Here is a 21,386-nt window from a genome sequence, read left to right on the forward strand (position 1 = left end):
GAAGAATGTTTGTAACAAAGCAGATCTTACCCCCCATTGACTACCCATTGAGTATTTTTTCCCCCTACTATAATAATCAATGGGAGACGAGATCTGCTTGGTTACAAACATTCTTCCAAATATCTTCCTTAGTGTACAGCTGAACAAAGCAATGTATACAGGTTTGAAACAACTTGAGGGTGAGCAAATGATGAGAGAATTTTCATTTTTCGGTGAACTATCCCTTTAAGAACCTTTATTTTTGTATATAGCCTAATATGGTATGTGTAAAGAGTTTATGGCTTCTTTCATTTCAGAGTTAGAATGTCAACTAGAGATTGCATTCATCCTGGACAGTTCAGAGAGTGCAAAGGGCTCTCTGTTTGATCAAGAGAAAGCATTCGTGCGCTCCTTCAGCAGGCAGGTGGTGCAGATGCAGGTGTCTGACTGGCATTTGAAGACTCGTTTGGCGCTCATCTACTACAGCAGCTCAGTGCATATTGACCAACGCTTCAGGGACTGGCAGGACCTTGACTTGTTCCTGAGCAGATTGACAGATGCCACCTACATCGGTCATGGAACATATACGACATATGCCATATCCAACGCCACTCAGCTCTTCACCAGCGAGACCAAGGAGCAGAGTGTTCGGGTGGCTCTCCTCATGACCGACGGCAGCGATCATCCGCGGAATCCTGACATCATGAGGGCGGTCACAGAAGCCAAAGACCACAAAATTAAGATCTTCACAATAAGCTTATCATACCTGGCAAAGAACAACGTGAACAGTGCCAAACTGCGGGACGTAGCGAGCAGCCCAGCCCAGCAGTACTCCCACAGCCTCACTGACCCCAAACTGAAAGAACGGCTCCTGCAGCAGCTCGTGAGGCATTCAGTTCATTTGTCAGCCTTGTTAGGTTTAGCAAGATCAGACATCATAATTATTCATAATAATCATCACATTATAAGAAAAATAGTAACACTTTACACAGTTAACTACATTAGTTAACATGAACTACTAATAATGAACTGCACTTATACATTATTTATTAATCTTTGTTAATTTCAACACTTACATTAATACATTCTTAAAATCATGTTAACATTAGTTAATGCACTGTGAACTAACATAAACAAACAATGAACTGTATTTTCATTAACTAACATTAAAGGGATAGTTCACCCAAAAATGAAAATTTGATGTTTATCTGCTTACCCCCAGTGCATCCAAGATGTAGGTGACTTTTTTTCTTCAGTCGAACGCAAATTATGATTTTTAACTGCAACCGCTGCCGTCTGTCAGTCAAATAATAGCAGTGATTGGGAACTTGAACAATAAGAGTCAAAAAAACTTCCATAGACAAATCCAAATTAAACCCTGCGGCTCGTGACGGCACATTGATGTCCTAAGACACGAAACAATCGGTTTGTGCGAGAAACCGAACAGTATTTATATCATTTTTTACCTCTAATACACCACTATGTCCAACTTCATTCAGCTTCCTGTTAGTGAGGTCAAAAAACGCGTTGTGATGACGGAAGTGATGTCTTGCCCATATACTTCAATGAGCGCGAGACATCACTTCCATTGTCAGAGCGCGATCTGACCTCACTAGCCGGAAGCTGAACAAAGTTGGACATAGTGGTGTATTAGAGGTAAAAAATGATATAAATACTGTTCGGTTTCTCGCACAAACCGATTGTTTCGTGTCTTAGGACATTAATGTGCCGTCACGAGCCGCAGGGTTTAATTTGGATTTGTCTATGGAAGTTTTTTTGACTCTTATTGTTCAAGTTCCCAATCACTGCTATTATTTGACTGACAGACGGCAGTGGTTGCAGTTAAAAATCATAATTTGCATTCGACTGAAGAAAAAAAGTCCTCTACATCTTGGATGCACTGGGGGTAAGCAGATAAACATCAAATTTTCATTTTTGGGTGAACTATCCCTTTAACGAAGATACAATACAGTAACAAATGTATTGCTCATGGTTAGTTCATGCTAGTTAATACATTAATGTTTAACTAATGAACCTTATTGTAAAGTGTTACCAAAAATGATAATTTGATGTTTATCTGCTTACCCCCAGGGCATCTACGATGTAGGTGACTTTGTTTCTTCAGTAGAACACAAATGATGATTTTTAACTCCAACCGTTGCCGTCTGTCAGTCGTATAATGCATGGCAATGGGAACTTCTAGAGTCAAAAAAACATGCACAGACAAATCCAAATTAAACCCTGTGGCTCGTGACGACACATTGATGTCCTAAGACATGAATCGATTGGTTTGTGTGAGAAACTGAACGGTATTTATATAATTTTTTACCTCTAAAACACCACTATGTCCAACTGCCTTAAGCATTCGCTTAGTGAGGTCTGATCGCGCTCTGACAATGGCAGTGATCTCTAGCACTCATTGAAGCTAAGCGCGAGACATCACTTCCGTCATCAGAACGTGTTTTCTGACCTCACCAACCGGATGTAGAGGGCAGTTGGACATAGTGGTGTTTTAGAGATAAAAAATAATATCAATACTGTTCGGTTTCTCGCACAAACCGATTATTTCGTGTCTTAGGACGTCAATGTGTCGTCACGAGCTGCAGTGTTCAGTTACTATTAAGATACATCAGCATTTTGCATTTTGAATCAAATTAAATCATGATTCCATGGGCTTCAGTGCAAACACACAAAATCACCTTGTGCAACAGAACAAAGTATGAAAATATTATTATAATTAATTATTTATTTATTTTTTTTTTATATTTATATATATTGTACCTAATAACACCATTTAGCTTTTTATTATTATGGGCTTATTGCTTTTATAAAACGGTTGTTCCATAAAAGTATTTATTTTAATTAGGTCACAGGTGTTAGTTTGTAGAGTAATTTACAACAGCTTCGAACGCGGCTCAGCCAATTAGAATCAGGTACCGGAACTATATTTAACCATATATTACTAACAATTAGTAATATTTTTTTTTTTATTTCAATTTTATTTTGATAACTTCGACTTAGTTAACTAAACTAAACTAAAGAGGGAAATGTTAAAACAGACAACAACAACAACAACAACAAACTCAGTAAATTATTTTAATACTCCGAAGTAAGAAATTTTGCATTCTCGAACACATAAATATTAAGTAAATGATGACACATTAAAAATAAAAATGCATTTGGGAAAATAGTTTGTCAATGATTTACTATTTTACTTTCAGTGAGCATACTACCAGGTAATGCTAATTAGTATGTGATCTTTGCTCATGGTCACTCAGTTCTGGTTTCAATGCACTGCATAGTTCACTGTACATTTAAAACCATGTAAAAAACATATTAAATAGAGTTTCGGATAATTCTATTTCTAAATTATGAATTGCCATGTTTGAAGATGATGTAAAATGCTGATAAACACACACCTGTGACTTGGGTCAATAAGAAATCACCTAGCAACTACCCAGAATACTTAACCAATATTCTAATTAGTGCTGTCAAATCGATTTTGTCACAGAGACGAACTCCATGATTCCCTCCTCTGGCCATCAGAGGGCTCCCTCACCTGAATACTGACCCTTAGACATACACACTACATTTCCCATCAGCCCCATATCTGGCATTACATTGCTCAGCTGCAGCTCATTCACTGGCCTATATAAACTGATTTTTCACGATTCCTCTTTGCGAGTTCTTGTACTACAACGGTTTGCATTTCTGAGCATTTATTCCTGTATTGCCTGCCTGTTGTGACCCAGTTTGTTCCCCTTTTATGATTCTCTGCTGCCTGCCTTTTGGACTATTTGCTTTGTTTCTGATCTGTGATTGTTCTCCACCTGCCCTGATCTACTGCTTGTTTATTAACCACGACTGTGTCTGCTCTCCGTTACTGTGTTTTCTGGTGTCTGACCATTGCCTGTTTGACCACGATTCTAATAAAAGCCTGTTTATGGATCCCACTTCGAGTGACGCCTCGTTGCAGATTTATTGCAATTAATTGCATTAACATAAAAGTTTGTGTTTACATAATATATGTGTATTATATATATTATATGTGTGTTTATATATATTTTTATAATATATATATATATAAAATACACACACATATATTATGTAAGAACTTTTATGTTAATTACGATTAATCACGATAAATCGATTTGACTCTAATGCACGTGGGCTGCAACATGCTAATAATTGCTCAAAACATCTTGCCAAATGCAAAAAAACCTGCCACTCACAGTCTTCTATCTCTGCACAACAAAATTTCTTTTCTTTTTTACAGCCTAGCTGTTATTTTGGGTCAGAAAATGGATGCTCTAAAAGTTTCTATTTGTGAGGGTTTGAGATCCAAATACAGTAACTAGCGTATGGTCTGCTATCCTGAAGCGTGGTCCACACATCAGTGGGTGAATCAAATCTGTGTGTGAGGGATTTTCCATATGAACACAGAAGAAAGGGTCTGCCGCTCACGAAATGTCAAGCACTGTCTGTGATCACACAATACGGGTCTTTTAGAAATGCATAATAAAGCTTCCCACATAATAAATTGGACTTGTTTTGGTACTGTCATAGATTTGTGTCCTAATTCTTATTTCTCTTTTCATTTTTTCCCCCTAGGAAATAATCGCAAAGAATGAAGTAAGTACTGAACCATCAAAAAGAGTGGCCCTCAAAGTATTCAAACACTTTAGTCATAAAATGTCTGAATGTCATTGCATTACAGCAAAACTACTATAAGTATATCCAACTTTACCCAGATACAGTACACTTATGTAAACAACAAATACTATATAGTACATCTCAGCTGCATGATTGTTGAAAAAAATGTAAATAATATTTATAAATAATATTTAATATTTAATCATATTTATAATCATACAGATTTACATAAAGATGGATATATATTGTATCCAACTTTCTTCGCATACATGCAGTAAATATTATCAGGCTGATACACGGCACTCCCTTCAGGGTACAATGTTTGAAACATTATGTGCACATGGTCACCCAGAATGGTTCAGTAGTCCTTTTTCAGTGACGCTTATCAAGCACAGTAGGGAATGCCATGATATTGCAGACCAAACCATCACTGATCCACCGCCATGCTTCACTCTGGGCAGCAACAGTTGGGTGTTCAGCCTCTTTGGGGTTTCTCCACACCATAACTCCCATGGATGTAGGAAAGACAGTGAAGGTGGACTCATCAGAGAACAATACGTTTCTGTCACGGTTCGCAGATCCACTGTGTCTTTCTGTTTTCTGTGTGTGGGTTGTGGGGTGTGTCACCTGATTGTTCTCTGTGGGCGTCGCCGCTGATCACTGATCAGCGGCAGCTGTGTATCATTACTTCTGACTATATAACGCCTTGTCTTTCGTCTCATGTTAGTCAGATCGTTGTTTGGAGTCCTGGTGTTTGTCCCGTGTCTTTCTCGTGTTGTTTGTTCCTGTGTTGGATTTCTCGTCGCTGTTTCCTGTTCCTGTCTGTTTCATTGGATTACTCGTTTTGGATTACGTTCACGGATCATCACACGGACACGGACTCACCTCACGGATCACCATTCACCACGGACAGTCACCGCCCATCGAAGTCCCTGTGTTACCATTACCATACCTTACCGTACTGTGTGTTTGTCTGACTTTATTGGCGTGAAGCTCTATTAAAGAGATTAACTTGCTATTGCATCCAGTCTTCATTTCCCGTGACAGAATGATCTGACCAACCATGGATGCAGCGAGTTCAACGCTTCGAGTTGATTCCCGCCTCCGACGAGTGGAGTCACCAGTGGAGTCTGGAGAGAGGCACAGCGGTCTTCCTGTCAGCCCGGTGGATGTGGTTAGCCCAGCACCCGATCCTGAGCCCATGCAGGTAGGGAGAGCTCGGCTTTCTCGGGAGGAGCGGGAGCGGCGGAGGTCCCTTGGTCTTTGCTTATACTGCGGGACATCAGGACACGTCATCAGAAACTGCCCGGTAAAAGACCAAGCCCGATAGTAAACTCGAGGCTACTATCGGGCTACACACGACATCACCTGTAGCGCACTTTTGGATTCTGGGGCGGAGGGCAGTTTCATGGACATCACGTTTGCACGACAACATGGAATTCCTAAATCATCCCTTGAGCACTCTATTTCAGTCAACGCACTCAATGGACAGTCTCTTCCCAGTCTCTCCCACACCACGGATTTCATCACCCTCATCACCTCCGGTAACCGTTCAAAAGAAGTTCAGTTCTTCCTCATGGACTCCCCTCATGCACCTGTCGTTCTTGGACACCCCTGGCTCACCAAACACAACCCTCGCATCGACTGGCAACTTGGAACCATCACTGAATGGAGCACCGAGTGTCACAAGTCTTGTCTATTGTCTGCTTGTTCCACGGTGTCTGTTTCTGTTTTGCAGGATGAGGCGGTGGATCTGTCTAACGTGTCCAAGGAGTACCTTGACCTGAAGGAGGTGTTCAGTAAGTCCCGAGCTGCTTCTCTTCCTCCGCATCGTCCCTACAATTGTGCAATAGACTTAGTTCCGGGTAAGTCTCCGCCTAAAGGAAAGTTGTATTCTCTATCTGTTCCCGAGAGGGAGGCCATGGAGAAATATATTTCTGATTCTCTGGCAGCCAAGTTCATCCGCCCTTCCTCATCTCCAGCGGGGGCGGGGTTCTTTTTTGTGGGGAAGAAGGACGGATCTTTGTGCCTTGTATTGATTACCGGGGGTTGAACAACATCACGGTAAAGAATACTTATCCTTTGCCGTTGATGTATTCGGCCTTCGAGAGGTTGCAAGGAGCGTCCATTTTCACTAAATTGGACTTAAGAAACGCATATTATTTGGTCCGCATCAGGGAGGGGGATGAGTGGAAGACCGCTTTTAACACCCCTAGAGGGCACTTTGAATACTTGGTTATGCCCTTCGGGCTGTCCAACTCGCCTGCGGTCTTCCAAGCACTCGTCAATGATGTGTTGAGAGACATGGTTGATCAGTTCATATATGTCTACCTGGATGACATATTGATTTTTTCATCGTCTCTCCAGTAACATGTTCAACATGTCAGACGAGTGCTTCAGCGGCTGCTAGAGAATGGGCTTTTTGTCAAGGCGGAGAAATGCGAATTTCATGCACAATCTGTTTCTTTCGTAGGGTACATCGTCTCGTCTGAGGGAATTCACATGGATCCTGACAAGGTTAAGGCTGTGGTGGATTGGCCAAGTCCAGATTCTCGTAAGGCCCTACAGCAGTTTCTGGGGTTCACCAATTTTTACCGGCGTTTTATTCGCAATTTCAGCCAACTAGCCGTGCCTCTGACCGCCTTGACCTCCCCCAGAACTACCTTCAGGTGGTCAGATGCAGCAGAGGCTGCATTTGCCGAACTGAAGGGCCGCTTGGTTTCGGCCCCCATTCTGATAGCCCCTGATCCATCGCGTCAGTTCGCGGTGGAGGTCGACACGTCGGAGGTGGGGGTAGGTGCAGTTCTATCCCAGCGTTCTCCCTCAGATAACAAGATGCACCCTTGCGCGTATTATTCTCATCGCTTGTCTCCCGCCAAACGCAATTATGATATTGGTAACAGAGAGTTGTTGGCAGGCAAATTAGCGTTGGAAGAGTGGCGTCACTGGTTAGAGGGTTCAGGGGTACCTTTTTATCGTTTGGACTGATCATAAGAATTTAGAGTATATACGATCGGCTAAAAGACTCAATTCCAGGCAGGCTCGGTGGGCACTTTTTTCATACCGCCCGGGCACCAAAAACATCAAGCCCGATTCTCTTTCTCGCATTTTTGATCCTTCCGAACGCCCGTCTACTCCCGAATGTATTCTTCCCGAGACATTAGTGGTCTCCACTCTTACATGGGAGGTCGAATCGAAGGTCCTGGCGGCCTTAGAAGGGGTAACGCCTCCGCTCGCATGCCCACCGAACCGTTTGTTTGTGCCGGATGAGTCAAGTTCCTGCGTCATCAAGTGGGGTCATTGTTCTAACGTGGCTTGCCATCCAGGGGTTAATCGAACCAGATTTTTGGTCAAGCAACGATTCTGGTGGCCAGGTATGGCTCGCGACATTCGCGATTTTGTTTTGGCTTGCTCGGTCTGTGCTACTGGTAAGACTTCCAACCCCCTCCAGATGGGTTACTCCAACCGCTGTCTGTCCCTTCGAGACCCTGGTCCCATATCGCGCTAGATTTTGTGACTGCCCTCCCACCCTCCCAAGGGTTTACGGTTGTTTTGACCCGGGTGGACCGGTTCTCGAAGGCGACCCATTTTATACCCTTAGCCAAATTACCCTCTGCTAAGGAGACAGCGGTTACTGTCATTGATCATGTCTTCCGGCTTCATGGCCTCCCGGTGGATGTGGTTTCTGACAGGGGTCCCCAATTTGTGTCCAAATTCTGGCAAGAATTTTGTAAGTTGCTGGGGGCGACGGTTAGTCTTTCCTCTGGGTTCCATCCCCAGACCAATGGTCAGACAGAGAGAGCCAACCAGGATTTAGAGCGAATGTTGCGATGTTTGGCGTCCAAGAATCCTTCCTCCTGGAGCCAACAACTCTCTATGATTGAGTACGCTCACAACTCGTTACCAGTGTCTTCTACGGGCCTTTCTCCGTTTGAACGTACAGGAGGATTCATCCCGCCTTCCATGTGTCCAAAATTAAAACAGTTTTTCATTCACCGCTTAATCCGCCGGCGCCGGTTCCTCCACCGCCACGTCTCATAGACGGGGAACCTACTTATTCGGTTAATCGTATTCTGAACTCGAGGCGGAGGGGACGCGGATTCCAGTACTTGGTGGACTGGGAAGGTTACGGTTCAGAGGAGAGAAGTTGGGTACCGGCTAGGGACATTCTGGATCACTGTGTATCATTACTTCTGCCTATATAACGCCTTGTCTTTCGTCTCATGTTTGTCAGATCGTTGTTTGGAGTCCTGGTGTTTGTCCCGTGTCTTTCTCGTGTTGTTTGTTCCTGTGTTGGATTTCTCGTCGCTGTTTCTTGTTCCTGTCTGTTTCATTGGATTACTCGTTTTGGATTACGTTCACAGATCATCACACGGACTCACCTCACGGATCACCATTCACCATGGACAGTCACCGCCCATCGAAGTCCCTGTGTTACCATCTCTCCTGCTGTCTGTGTGTTTACCGTACTGTGTGTTTGTCTGACTTGCTTGGCGTGAAGCTCTATTAAAGAGATTAACTTGCTATTGCATCCAGTCTTCATTTCCCGTGACAGTTTCACATTGTTCACAGCCCAAGATTTGAGTTTCTTTGAGAAAGACTGTTTCCACCAATGAAACCAACATTTGGCATTGGCACGAGTGACCAAAGATTTGGCTATAGCAGCCCGGCCATGAATATTGACTCTGTGGAGCTCCAGATGAACAGTTTTGGTGGAAACAGGAGGTGCGCATTTATTTCTGCAGCTGTGGTTTTATGTTTATTGGATACAATCCGGGTTAGTACCTGGACATCCCTTTCAGACAGCTTCCTCTTGCGTCGACACTTACTCCTGTTGAATGTTTTTCATCCGACAGTACATGGTGGTATTCTGACATTACCCTGGATACCATAGCTCTCGATACACCAAAATGACTTGCTGTCCTGTTCACAGATGAGCCAGCGAGACATGCACCATTGGTCCTCTTTTGATCTCTGATATGACTCCAATTATGTTGTGTGAATTGCAATATTTTATGTACAGCTGTGCTATTTCTCTGATAATTCAACCTTCACACCCTGCTCTTACTGATGGAACGTAAAATCAATGAAGATTGGCCATGAGGCTGCGCATATATATAGGTGTGAAACCTCCAACACTATAATGGCCAGTGTTTTAGTTTCATTGTCCACCCCTGTATAAATGTGCCCAACTTTATTCAAAGCATATCCACTCTCAAAGCATTTCACACCAAAAATGATAACTCAACTTGAACAATGCTGATTGCAAACTACCTGTTGGTTGTATTTCTCTTGTCAGTGCCCACGACCACCGGTTTGTTTGTGTGAGAAAGGTGAACAGGGTCCTCCAGGACCTCCTGTGAGTATCACTCGCATGGAATTGAGGCCATTTTCCCTCACTGGTGTCATTTATGAGGAAAACTCTATTTTGTTTAGGGTAAAAAAGGAGATCAAGGTTATGAAGGATCGCCTGGTCAAAAAGGCTCAAGGGTGAGAGTGAAAATAATTACCATATTTATTTAAAGGAATTATGATTATTAGATCTGTAGTTTATTGTTGTTGACTCATTGGTACAGGGGGAAACAGGAGCACCTGGTCTTCCAGGAATCAACGGTCCAGGGGTACATCACATCTTCATATGGTCAGTTTATATATTTTGTCTTACTACTTATTCTCTGACTAACACTGTTCCTGGTTCCTCATCCACAGGGAAGACCTGGGTTCAAAGGTGATAAGGTAAAACATCCAAGTTTTATCATCTGCATATGCATTTGGGTTACTGCAATTAATTGGTTAATATTTCCATGTGTTGTCCTAAGTATATATACAAAATAACTAAAGTTTTGAGTCATGTTTTAGGGGGTTCAAGGTAATTGTGGACCACCAGGGCAAAAGGGACATAAGGTAAGTCTTCTGTAGCCTACTGTTGTACAGTTTACTATTGTTCTGAAATATGTCACATATGATCGATTCAATTTTATGTTTCATTTCACAGGGCGCTGAAGGGCCTCCAGGGCTGAGGGGCCCCAGAGGAGAGCAGGCACAGTATAAATATTTACCTCTTTACATGACATATTATATGCCACATTTCAGGTTTCAGCTGAATTTATGATGCATAACAGTAACTGTATTTTCATTCTTTATCACTTGATGAATCTTATTTAATAACTGATTATTTCATTTGATTATGTGAATAATCTGTGTATGAGTCTTAAGTAGGCCTAAAGATTGTGTATATTCCTTTATGTATGGTTGCAGAGAGAGCTCAACGTGCTGCAACTGAAGAAAACACATGCAAATAGAAAAAACACCAGCAAATAAAAAAATAAAAAAACAGTTTGAAAACACATGTGCTGCAAATACTCACAACAAAACCACATACAAAAACCCACTACAAATACTCACAACGCAACCAAATACAGAAACCCGCTGCAAATACTCACAATGCAACCAAATACAGAAACCCGCTGCAAATACTCACAATGCAACCAAATACAGAAACCCGCTGCAATTACTCACAATGCAACCAAATACAGAAACCCGCTGCAAATACTCACAACACAACCAAATACAGAAACCCGCTGCAAATACTCACAATGCAACCAAATACAGAAACCCACTGCAAATACTCGCAACACAACCAAATACAGAGAAACACTGCAAATACTCACAATGCAACCAAATACAGAAACACACTGCAAATACTCACAATGCAACCAAATACAGAAACCCGCTGCAAATACTCACAACGCAACCAAATACAGAAACACACTGCAAATACTCACAATGCAACCAAATACAAAGAAAAACACTGCAAATACTCACAACGCAACCAAATACAGAAACACACTGCAAATACTCACAATGCAACCAAATACAGAAACCCGCTGCAAATACTCACAACGCAACCAAATACAGAAACACACTGCAAATACTCACAATGCAACCAAATACAGAAACACACTGCAAATACTCACAACACAACCAAATACAGAAACCCGCTGCAAATACTCACAATGCAACCAAAAACAGAAATACAAATACTCACAATGCAACCAAATACAGAATCACACTGCAAATACTCACAATGCAACCAAATACAGAAACTGCTGCAAATACTCATAACGTAACCAAATACAGAAACTTCTGAAAATACTCACAACGCAACCAAATATAGTCGCACGCTGCAAATACTCACAACGCAACCAAAAACAGAAATGCAAATGAGTCATGGGTGTGTTTTGGGCGTAATGTCCAATAAACCAATCAGAGTGTCATCTCCCATTCCCTTTAAAAGCCAGGTGTGCCTGCACCATGCCGGATTGCTATTTACATGGCAGAATATAGCTACCCTCAACCTGACGAGTCAGTTTAAAAACATGTGTATTGCCACGATTGGTCAAATAATTAGCCAATTTCATTCGTCATTACTGCAAATAGGTCATTCTGATACATGCAATGACTATCCATTATGACATGTAGGTATTTTTATCTTTATGTACACAATAATAATCTTTTACACTGTAATCCTTTTATTTGCTGCTGTGTGTGTAACAAGTAGAGTGAACGCGTGTTGTGCACCTGCGTATAGGCGCATATTACTAACACGCCCTTTAAATAACAAAAACAAAATACTGCGGCATTGACTTTAGAGCAGGTTTTTGTTGGTCAGTGGCGCAGTCGTTTTCAGTTGCTTCAAAATAGCAAAACGGCAACAATGCACCTGAACACACCTCGTTTTCAGACCAGCACACCCATGGGCGAACAGATGGGCACGAGTGCATTTGCCGTTTAAACAACGTGGGTACTGGACGTGAAAATGATAACTGCGTCTGGGCTGAAACTAGCAAAAAAACACTTGCGTCGCACCTGCAGTGGCATTGCGCCAGGTGTATGATAGGGCCCATTGTCTCATCACATAAATGTGGTGATCATGGCAGGCCATGGCTGTTTCCCTGCTTTGCACTTATGGAATGTGATCGGCAGATCGCTCGTAATCCTAAACTAATGTACACATGTAAAGCAGTGAATCCAAGCTGGCAGGATAGTTTTCTTTTTCCGAGGGCGACTTTGTACAGTGGGATTAGTGAAGAGACTGAATAGCTCAGATTGACTGGGTAAGGTCCTTCAGAACCCACATTAGCACAGTTTAACAGGCATCTACATCTGCCTAAAAGTGCCATATCAACCTATGGTTTATAATAGGCATATGGCTGATTAATTGTTAAAAAACTTTAATTAAAAAAAAATGCATGAAAGTGCAAGACCAATCTTAACATGTTTCTTCTTTATTTTACCAGGGTTTGAAAGGGCCTCCAGGAGACCGGGGGCATGAGGGTCAAGCAGGACCCAAAGTATGATCATATCATCCATTTCTTTGCCAGTGAAATGTCTGTAACTGATATTTTTGATATTTTAAATAGAGACAGATGTCTGGGTGGTAAAGAACTTACATTTTAGGGATGTTTCCATGTCAGTTTAAATGCAGATTTCGCCTCATGTTTAATCAGGAGGTTTTAACAAAGAGTGCTTTGAAATCTGACAAATATATAATAGCACATTCAAATGCAAAAACCCCTAAACTGCCAGACACAAGGGGTGCCTTTATGCTCTGTAAATGTCATTTGGAACATACATGAGAGAATGAGTTGGGTGATCAAAATGTGTACTGAACCATTTCACCATACAGTACCTCACGCTAATAGTAGGATGTTAATACTAAAAGTTGTATTGCGACATGCATCCAAGATTAATGAGGTTTATAGTATTGAACAGCAAATATATCATCTTTAAATTTATGTGAATTTTAAATTTATGTGGAGATGATGTCCAAATTAATCACTGACCTACATTTTACTCCTAGGGTGATCGAGGGCCGGTTGGTGCATCTGGTCCACCAGGAGATATTGGAATTGGATTCCCTGGTCCAAAGGTAAACTTTTCAGCTAGTTGTTCTCAACAAGACTTACTTAAAAAAAAACTTTTATTCAGCAGGTATGCATTAAATTGATCAAAAGGAACAGGAAAGACATTTATAATGTTGCAAATGATTTTGATTTCAAGTAAATGCAAAAGAATCCTGAAAATCCACAAAAATATGAAGCAGCACAACTATTTTCAACATTGATAATAATAAGAAATGTTTCTTGAGCAGCAAATAAGTGTATTAGAATGATTTCTGAAAGATCATTGTGACACTGAAGACTGGAGTAATGATGCTGAAAATTCAGCTTTGATCACAGGAATAAATTACATTTTAAGATACAGTGGGTTGGGAAAGTATTCAGACCCCCTTAAATTTTTCACTCTTTGTTATATTGCAGCTATTCGCTGAAATCATTTAAGTTCATTTTATTCCTCACTAATGTACACACAGCACCCCATATTGACAGAAAAACACAGAATTGTTGACATTTTTGCAGATTTATTAAAAAAGAAAAACTGAAATATCACAAGGTCCTAAGTATTCAGACCCTTTGCTGTGACACTCATTTGTTTAACTCAGGTGCTGTCCATTTCTTCTGATCATCCTTGAGATGGTTCTACACCTTCATTTGAGTCCAGCTGTGTTTGATTATGCTGATTGGACTTGATTAGGAAAGCCACACACCTGTCTATATAAGACCTTACAGCTCACAGTGCATGTCAGAGCAAATGAGAATCATGAGGTCAAAGGAACTGCCTGAAGAGCTCAGAGACAGAATTGTGGCAAGGCACAGATCTGGCCAAGGTTACAAAAACATTTCTGCTGTAATTAAGGTTCCTAAGAGCACAGTGGTCTCCATAATCCTTAAATGGAAGACGTGTGGGACGACCAGAACCCTTTCTAGAGCTGGACATCCAGCCAAACTGAGCTATCGGGGGAGAAGAGCCTTGGTGAGAGAGGTAAAGAAGAACCCAAAGATCACTGTGGCTGAGCTCGAGAGATGCAGTCGGGAGATGGGAGAAAGTTGTAGAAAGTCAACCATCACTGCAGCCCTCCACCAGTTGGGGCTTTATGTAAGAGTGGCCCGACGGAAGCCTCTCCTCAGTGTAAGACACATGAAAGCCTGCATGGAGTTTGCCAAAAAACACCTGAAGGAATCCAAGATGGTGAGAAATGAGATTCTCTGGTCTGATGAGACCAAGATAGAACTTTTTGGCCTTAATTCTAAGCGGTATGTGTGGAGAAAACCAGGCACTGCTCATCACCTGTCCAATACAGTCCCAACAGTGAAGCATGGTGGTGGCAGCATCATGCTGTGGGGGTGTTTTTCAGCTGCAGGGACAGGACGACTGGTTGCAATAGAGGGAAAGATGAATGCGGCCAAGTACAGGGATATCCTGGACGAAAACCTTCTCCAGAGTGCTCAGGACCTCAGACCGGGCCGAAGGTTTACCTTCAAACAAGACAATGACCCTAAGCACACAGCTAACATAATGAAGGAGTGGCTTCACAACAACTCCATGACTGTTCTTGAATGGCCCAGCCAGAGCTCTGACTTAAACCCAATTGAGCATCTCTGGAGAGACCTAAAAATGTCTGTCCACCAACGTTTACCATCCAACCTGACAGAACTGGAGAGGATCTGCAAGAAGGAATGGCAGAGGATCCCCAAATCCAGGTGTGAAAAACTTGTTACATCTTTCCCAAAAAGACTCATGGCTGTATTAGATCAAAAGGGTGCTTCTACTAAATACTGAGCAAAGGGTCTGAATACTTAGGACCATGTGATATTTCAGTTTTTCTTTTTTAATAAATCTGCAAAAATGTCAACAATTCTGTTTTTTTCTGTCAATATGGGGTGCTTTGTGTACATTAATGAGGAAGAAAATGAACTTAAATGATTTTAGCAAATGGCTGCAATATAACAAAGAGTGAAAAATTTAAGGGGGTCTGAATACTTTGCGCACCCACTGTATATATACATCAAAAACAGTTCTTTTAAATTTGTAATAATATTTCAAAGTACTGTATTTTGATCAAATAAATGCAGCCCTAGTGTGAGCATAAGACACTTTTCAAAAACATTAAATAATCTTACAAATCCCAAACTTTTGAACGGTCGTGTAATTATTACAGGCATTACTGTTGTTTCTAATCCCAGAGGAACATTTATCGTTCAGATGTTGCTCTTTCATAACTCAGGAGATTTAATGGGGTTTTCACTTGTTTCAATTAAGTATCAACACTCAAGTCTCAGATTTTAGACTAAGTTTTGGATGTTTCTTCTAAAATTAGAGGAGAACGAAAAATGGAAACAAACAAGACATACAATTTCAACAAATTGAAATACAGTAAGATTTAGACTTGAATAAAAAAATGTTTGGGTTTAATTGAAGATCTCTTACATTTAACTAAAGACTTGTGTCTTTGTGACAGTGTCTTGGCACAGATTTGAGGGGGCACATGTGAAATTACTGGTGACAGTGTCTCCAAAGGCAAATTAAAGTCTTCATTTGCTTTCGATTTAATATCATTGCTGCCAAAAGAGAAATGATTGAGATATATAAAAGAGATCTCAATATATAAAAGAGATCTCAATTGTGGTTTTTCTTTTCTATTTCTATTGGATGCTGTGATTTGGAGGCTTTAAATAAATAAGTTACAACAAGGTACTTTCCTGTTCCAGAGGTTTTAATATGTTGATGTTCTTGTTCATCACAATGTAAACGCCTACATGCAGTGTATTTTATTCAATCTTATAGTTATTTGAGGTGTGATTGTTTTAGGGTGACAAAGGAAACCCAGGAAGACCAGGTCCTCTAGGTCAGGTTGGCATAGGTCAGCCAGGTCTACCTGTAAGTATAAACAGCCTCTTGTATGACTTTAAATCATGCATCTACTGTATAGATTATAATGAGATAATGATACATGCATCAATGAAGGGTCCTCCAGGTTTACCAGGATCACAGGGGAAACCAGGAGCTCCAGGTGAAGGACTTCCTGGTCCAAAGGTGAGCAGATACAGTTGCAGTTCCTGCTTCTGTTTTAGGTCATTCCCTTTTCAATGGGCTCTCTGACCTTTTCTGAAAGAAAACTCACCCTTGCATTGTTCCAAACCCCTAAGTCGTTCCTTCTTCTGTGAAAAACAAATGGAGATGTTTAGCAGGATGTCCTGTTGCTCTTTTCGATACAGTAAAAGTGAATAAATGTAGTTATGTCGGTAACATACACTATTGAAAATAACGGTTCCAAAATGGGGTTTTCACAGTGATGTCATAGAAGAACCATTTTGGGTCCCTCAAAGAACCTTTGAGAGAAAACAAACCTTTTTTTTTTTTTTTTTTTTTTAGCCTGAAGAACATTAATAATCTAAAAAAACTTTTTTTCACTATAAAGAACCTTTGGTTAAAAGGAAAGATTTAACTGATGTTAAAGGTTCTTCATAGAACCTTAGACTCCAATATACAACCTTTATTTAAGAGTGTACATTTAAAATCATATGAAATTCCTCTTTGTAATTGTTTCCCTTTAATGGCCATGTGAATAAAGACATTAACATATCACTTTTTAATCTGTTTTGTGTTTGTGTTTGTGTCTTAGGGTGACCGTGGCTATGTCGGCCCTACTGGTGGACGTGGACCCCCAGGTTATGGAGTCAAAGGTGAAAAGGTATGTTGCAGTTGTGTGAGATTTTAGTTGGCCATATGAATGGCCATTTTGCATTAAATTTAGCCCCTGTATCCATCCTCTTAGGGCAATGCGGGACCTCCTGGATCACCTGGACCATTAGGAATGCCTGGCAGGGGAATTCAAGGAGAGAAAGTATTTTGTTATGTTATTTTTCAGTTTTTTACACCAATATTTATATGCTAGATAAGGCAAGCTTCTTGTTCTCACATACATGCTTAAACACTGTTTGTTCTATATTCATATACAATATGATTCCTCAAATCATGCAGCGTGTTGAGGAGTGTGCTATTACTTTTCTAAACAATTGGAAACATTTAATTGTCACCTTCATCTTAATATCTAAAGGGGATTCAGGGACCACCTGGTCCTCCTGGTCAAAAAGGGATTCCTGGGATAGGACTCATGGGTACAAAGGTAAGACTGCACTTCTATACGATATTTTGTTGTTGTTGTTGTTTTTTTTTTTAAGAAATTGAGTTTTATTCAGCAAGGATGCATTAAATTGATCAAAAGTTAAAGACATTTTACATAGTAACAAAATATTCTATTTCAAATAAATGCTGTTCTTTTGAATCTTTGAAGAATCCTAAAAAAATATATGTATCATGATTTTTACATGTTTTCAACATGATAATAATCAGAAATGTTTCTTGAGCAGCAAATCAGCATATTAGAATGATTTCTGAAGGATCGTGTGACACTGAAGACTGGAGTATTAATAAATTACATGTTAAAATATATTCAAATAGAAAACAGTTATTTGAAATTTTAATATTTCACATTATTACTGTTTTTATTGTATTTTTGATCAAATAAATGCAGTCTTGGTGAGCAGGAGAGACTTCTGTCAAAAACAACAACAAAAAATATTACCAATTGCAAACTTTTATGTTTTCATTTTGTTTGCTCTCAGGGAGAACGGGGATTCCCTGGAGATCCTGGAGCCACTGGAGAAAGAGGAATTGGAGAACCGGGACCAAAAGTAGGTTGTAGTTTCAACTAAACTGTTAGACATGATCTGAAAGAACAGAATAAAGTATCAAGTAATGACATCAGAGTTGTGTTTATGGATTGATGCCGTAGGGTGAACCTGGATTCCAAGGTTTACCAGGTAAACAAGGTGAACCAGGAGAAGATGGAGCCATGGGACCAAAGGTGCTCTTAATAGCATGTTAGTGATGGATAGCATTACATCCAAAACTTTCAGGCATATCTTATAATATACTATATGATTTCTTGTTGACTTTAGGGTGATTTAGGCCTACCAGGGCCCAAAGGACAAGATGGAGCTCCTGGAAGAGGCCTACCTGGAGAGAAGGTGTCATGCCTACTAAAATTATTATATTAAAAATATATATAGAACAGTATGTATTAAAGAGGTTGTATCTTCCTTCAATAGGGGGATCGAGGGGACAGGGGCTCCAGAGGCCAACCAGGACCATTGGGACCAGCTGGGCCAATAGGGGCAAAGGTGAAAACAAATCATTCATTCATCTTAACAAACACAAAATACTATGTCAAGAAAAGCCCTATGTCTCTGTCACTGCTGCTAACAGTGTCTTTCATTTAAAATAGGGAAACCCAGGGAATGTTGGACTTCCAGGTGTTCCTGGGCCTTCAGGAAGAGGCATACCAGGAGCTAAGGTACATTAAAGAATAGTTCTGGATTCAGCACAAGCTTTATCAATAAAATAAAAAGCAAAAATCATGGTCACACTAGCCGGGTTTCCATTACAGATTTGCTCAAAACTTTTGCAGTATTTCTAAATGTTGATAAAAAACTATTGCGAAATGACAACATTTCCATTAACCAATGTGTTGCGACTAAAACATATTTTTTCCTACTGCAATAAGTAATTCCAAAAATCATGGCAACTGATGTTAGTAGGTTTAAGAATATCGCAGCCACTGCACTAGCCATTATTTTTATTTGAAGGAGACGTAGACATGGTATCCAAGCATTAATGGCAAGGAAAGACCCCTATACTAGGGAGCGGCCACATATGAGGTGTTTCTGGGCGTTTATCCCTTATATCTGCTTTGAGGTGGCATTCCAGCATTGACCTGTAAATGTATATTGCAGTTTTGCAAATATTTATTTTTCAAATTGCCAGAAAAACCACCTCATGCTTACGTAAAGCAGTTTTTGCGATATATGGGTGTTTTAAAAAAATTAATCGATTCCATTGGGCGCATTTTCAATTCGTAATTTTAAATTACGCAATTTGAAGGGTAATGGAAACGCAGTTAGTAAGACTCTTACAATGGATGGTAAATGTGATTTCACCAAGTAGAACATGTTCCTGGATCAACGTCCTTGTTGATCCTGGAGCAACATTTCAATCAACCAATGAGATCTGACAGGTTTACAGTTTATGTCAAGTTTATGCTTACAACAAGGGTTAGGTGCTTCTACATCAGTGGTATTCACCTATCATTTCCCTCTGACTTTAGGGATAAGTTATGGGTAGGGTTAGGTTTAAGGGTAGGGATTGGGTTAGTACTGTTTTTGGACAGGAATGCTCTTCCAGGATCAACAAACGATGTTGATCCAGGAACAACATGTCTTTGCAAAATCACAATGACCTACAAAAGACAGAAGTTAAAATTGTTTAATTGCAATTACTGAATAATTACTGAAAAATAAAAAATACTGAAAAATAAAAAATAAAAAATGTTGGTATGATCTCATACCATATTCATCTTGCTGTAGGGAGATCCAGGGCCAGTTGGTCCAGCAGGACCAGCTGGAGAACCAGGGATAGGAATTGCAGGACCAAAGGTAAGAGTGACTTCCCAGCAGAAACCTACACTGTGACTGAGATAACCCATTTTGTCTGTCTTTAGGGTGAAATGGGGTTACGAGGACCCATTGGACCACCAGGACTGAAGGGAGAAGGCTCTCCTGGCCTACCTGTAAATATTAACATTGCAAAGAACATTATTCATGCTAATCATAGTTACGTTTGTACAGTATGTATTTAATCTGACATACCAAATGCAATAATAGCAGACTACATTATGTGTTGCTCATGAAATCTACAGGGGCCACCAGGTCTCCCAGGTCTTACAGGAGAGACTGGGCCAGAGGGTACAGGTTTACCTGGACCAAAGGTAAGATGATTGCATCCCTCTCAATTTCTTCAGAAAATGTACAACTTTGAATTATTAAAAAAATATTATTCTATTAGAGCATTGATATTTTCTGTCACAGGGGGATCGAGGCCCTCCAGGTCCTCTAGGGCCTGCTGGACCACCTGGTCTTGGGCAGGCGGGCCCAAAGGTGGGAAATATATTTCAAACTACATAAAGTGTATGTAGAATACATTAGTCTCGCTTCAGACTTACAGCAGAAGGTCTGGACTCCATTGCAGTTTTCATTGACCAAGGATTGCCCAAGAGGACATCTGACTGACATGTAAAACAACCAATCACACGCTGTGCAGTTCAGCATCATGTTTAGGAGCGTGAAAATGTAAAGTCATATAGACATACAATTTGTTCAAGAATGTTGTGTAAGTTTACTGCAACAATGGCACAACAATGGTGCTGTGAACTTCCAGCAAATACAGCATTTCCAGTACACTTTTTGAAAATCCAGCATTTAGCTGATCATGGTAAGCACTCACTAGCTATTTTTCCATCCAAAGATGTGAATTTAACATGTGCGCAAATTTGGAATACGCATAAAACATTTGCGAATAAAGCACTGTTTCCATCCAATGAGTCGAAGAGAACAAAATCGTCACTTCCTGAAAAACTGGTGCTAAATATCACTAAGAAAAAATGAAAGATGCTGCAGAAGAAGACATTGTATATAATAATTTACTCATATCATAAATTATTTGCACCTCAGAGTTGTTACGTGTACTGGTGTAGAGAGACGAGGCAGATACGGATTTCCACAATACATATACTTCTTTACTTAAACAAGGCAGGAGGCACCAAACATACATTTAACATAAACAGAGAACCGACAAGGAGTGAATGGAGTGAGTGCAATATAAAGGGTGTGTTAATGAGAGAGTCCAGGTGCAGTTGATCCGTGATGATAGGGAGATGACGAGGGAAGTGAGTGCAGGTGTGGAGAACAGGAGGATGATGGGAAATGGCGTCCAGGGGAACAAGGGATCAGCAA

The 21,386-nt window shown here is 40.6% G+C and overlaps 1 protein-coding gene and 1 long non-coding RNA gene across 2 annotated transcripts in view; one reads left to right on the forward strand and one right to left on the reverse strand.

Annotated features, from left to right (window-relative positions):
• LOC137037175 (collagen alpha-1(XXVIII) chain-like) overlaps positions 1-21,386 on the forward strand; it is a 35,149-nt gene that overhangs the window by 2,943 nt on the left and 10,820 nt on the right. The window contains exons 3-26 of the mRNA XM_067410990.1: positions 297-862; positions 4,591-4,611; positions 9,932-9,991; positions 10,069-10,122; positions 10,209-10,253; positions 10,342-10,368; positions 10,492-10,536; positions 10,628-10,672; positions 12,933-12,986; positions 13,496-13,564; positions 16,345-16,413; positions 16,501-16,569; positions 17,159-17,227; positions 17,312-17,380; positions 17,594-17,662; positions 18,162-18,230; positions 18,332-18,403; positions 18,498-18,566; positions 18,648-18,719; positions 18,824-18,892; positions 19,962-20,030; positions 20,096-20,164; positions 20,294-20,362; positions 20,463-20,531. Of these exons, the coding sequence (XP_067267091.1) occupies positions 297-862; positions 4,591-4,611; positions 9,932-9,991; positions 10,069-10,122; positions 10,209-10,253; positions 10,342-10,368; positions 10,492-10,536; positions 10,628-10,672; positions 12,933-12,986; positions 13,496-13,564; positions 16,345-16,413; positions 16,501-16,569; positions 17,159-17,227; positions 17,312-17,380; positions 17,594-17,662; positions 18,162-18,230; positions 18,332-18,403; positions 18,498-18,566; positions 18,648-18,719; positions 18,824-18,892; positions 19,962-20,030; positions 20,096-20,164; positions 20,294-20,362; positions 20,463-20,531 (1,958 nt within the window). The remainder of the gene's footprint in view (positions 1-296; positions 863-4,590; positions 4,612-9,931; positions 9,992-10,068; positions 10,123-10,208; positions 10,254-10,341; positions 10,369-10,491; positions 10,537-10,627; positions 10,673-12,932; positions 12,987-13,495; positions 13,565-16,344; positions 16,414-16,500; positions 16,570-17,158; positions 17,228-17,311; positions 17,381-17,593; positions 17,663-18,161; positions 18,231-18,331; positions 18,404-18,497; positions 18,567-18,647; positions 18,720-18,823; positions 18,893-19,961; positions 20,031-20,095; positions 20,165-20,293; positions 20,363-20,462; positions 20,532-21,386) is intronic.
• LOC137037195 (uncharacterized) lies at positions 573-13,929 on the reverse strand. The gene is made up of 4 exons (XR_010897264.1): positions 13,479-13,929; positions 2,065-2,178; positions 746-888; positions 573-674 (listed from the first exon to the last, which is right to left on the reverse strand). It is a non-coding gene; the product is annotated as an uncharacterized lncRNA (long non-coding RNA).

The sequence above is a fragment of the Chanodichthys erythropterus genome, chromosome 2 (genome assembly GCF_024489055.1).
Source record: "Chanodichthys erythropterus isolate Z2021 chromosome 2, ASM2448905v1, whole genome shotgun sequence".
In the NCBI taxonomy this organism is placed as follows: Eukaryota; Metazoa; Chordata; class Actinopteri; order Cypriniformes; family Xenocyprididae; genus Chanodichthys; species Chanodichthys erythropterus.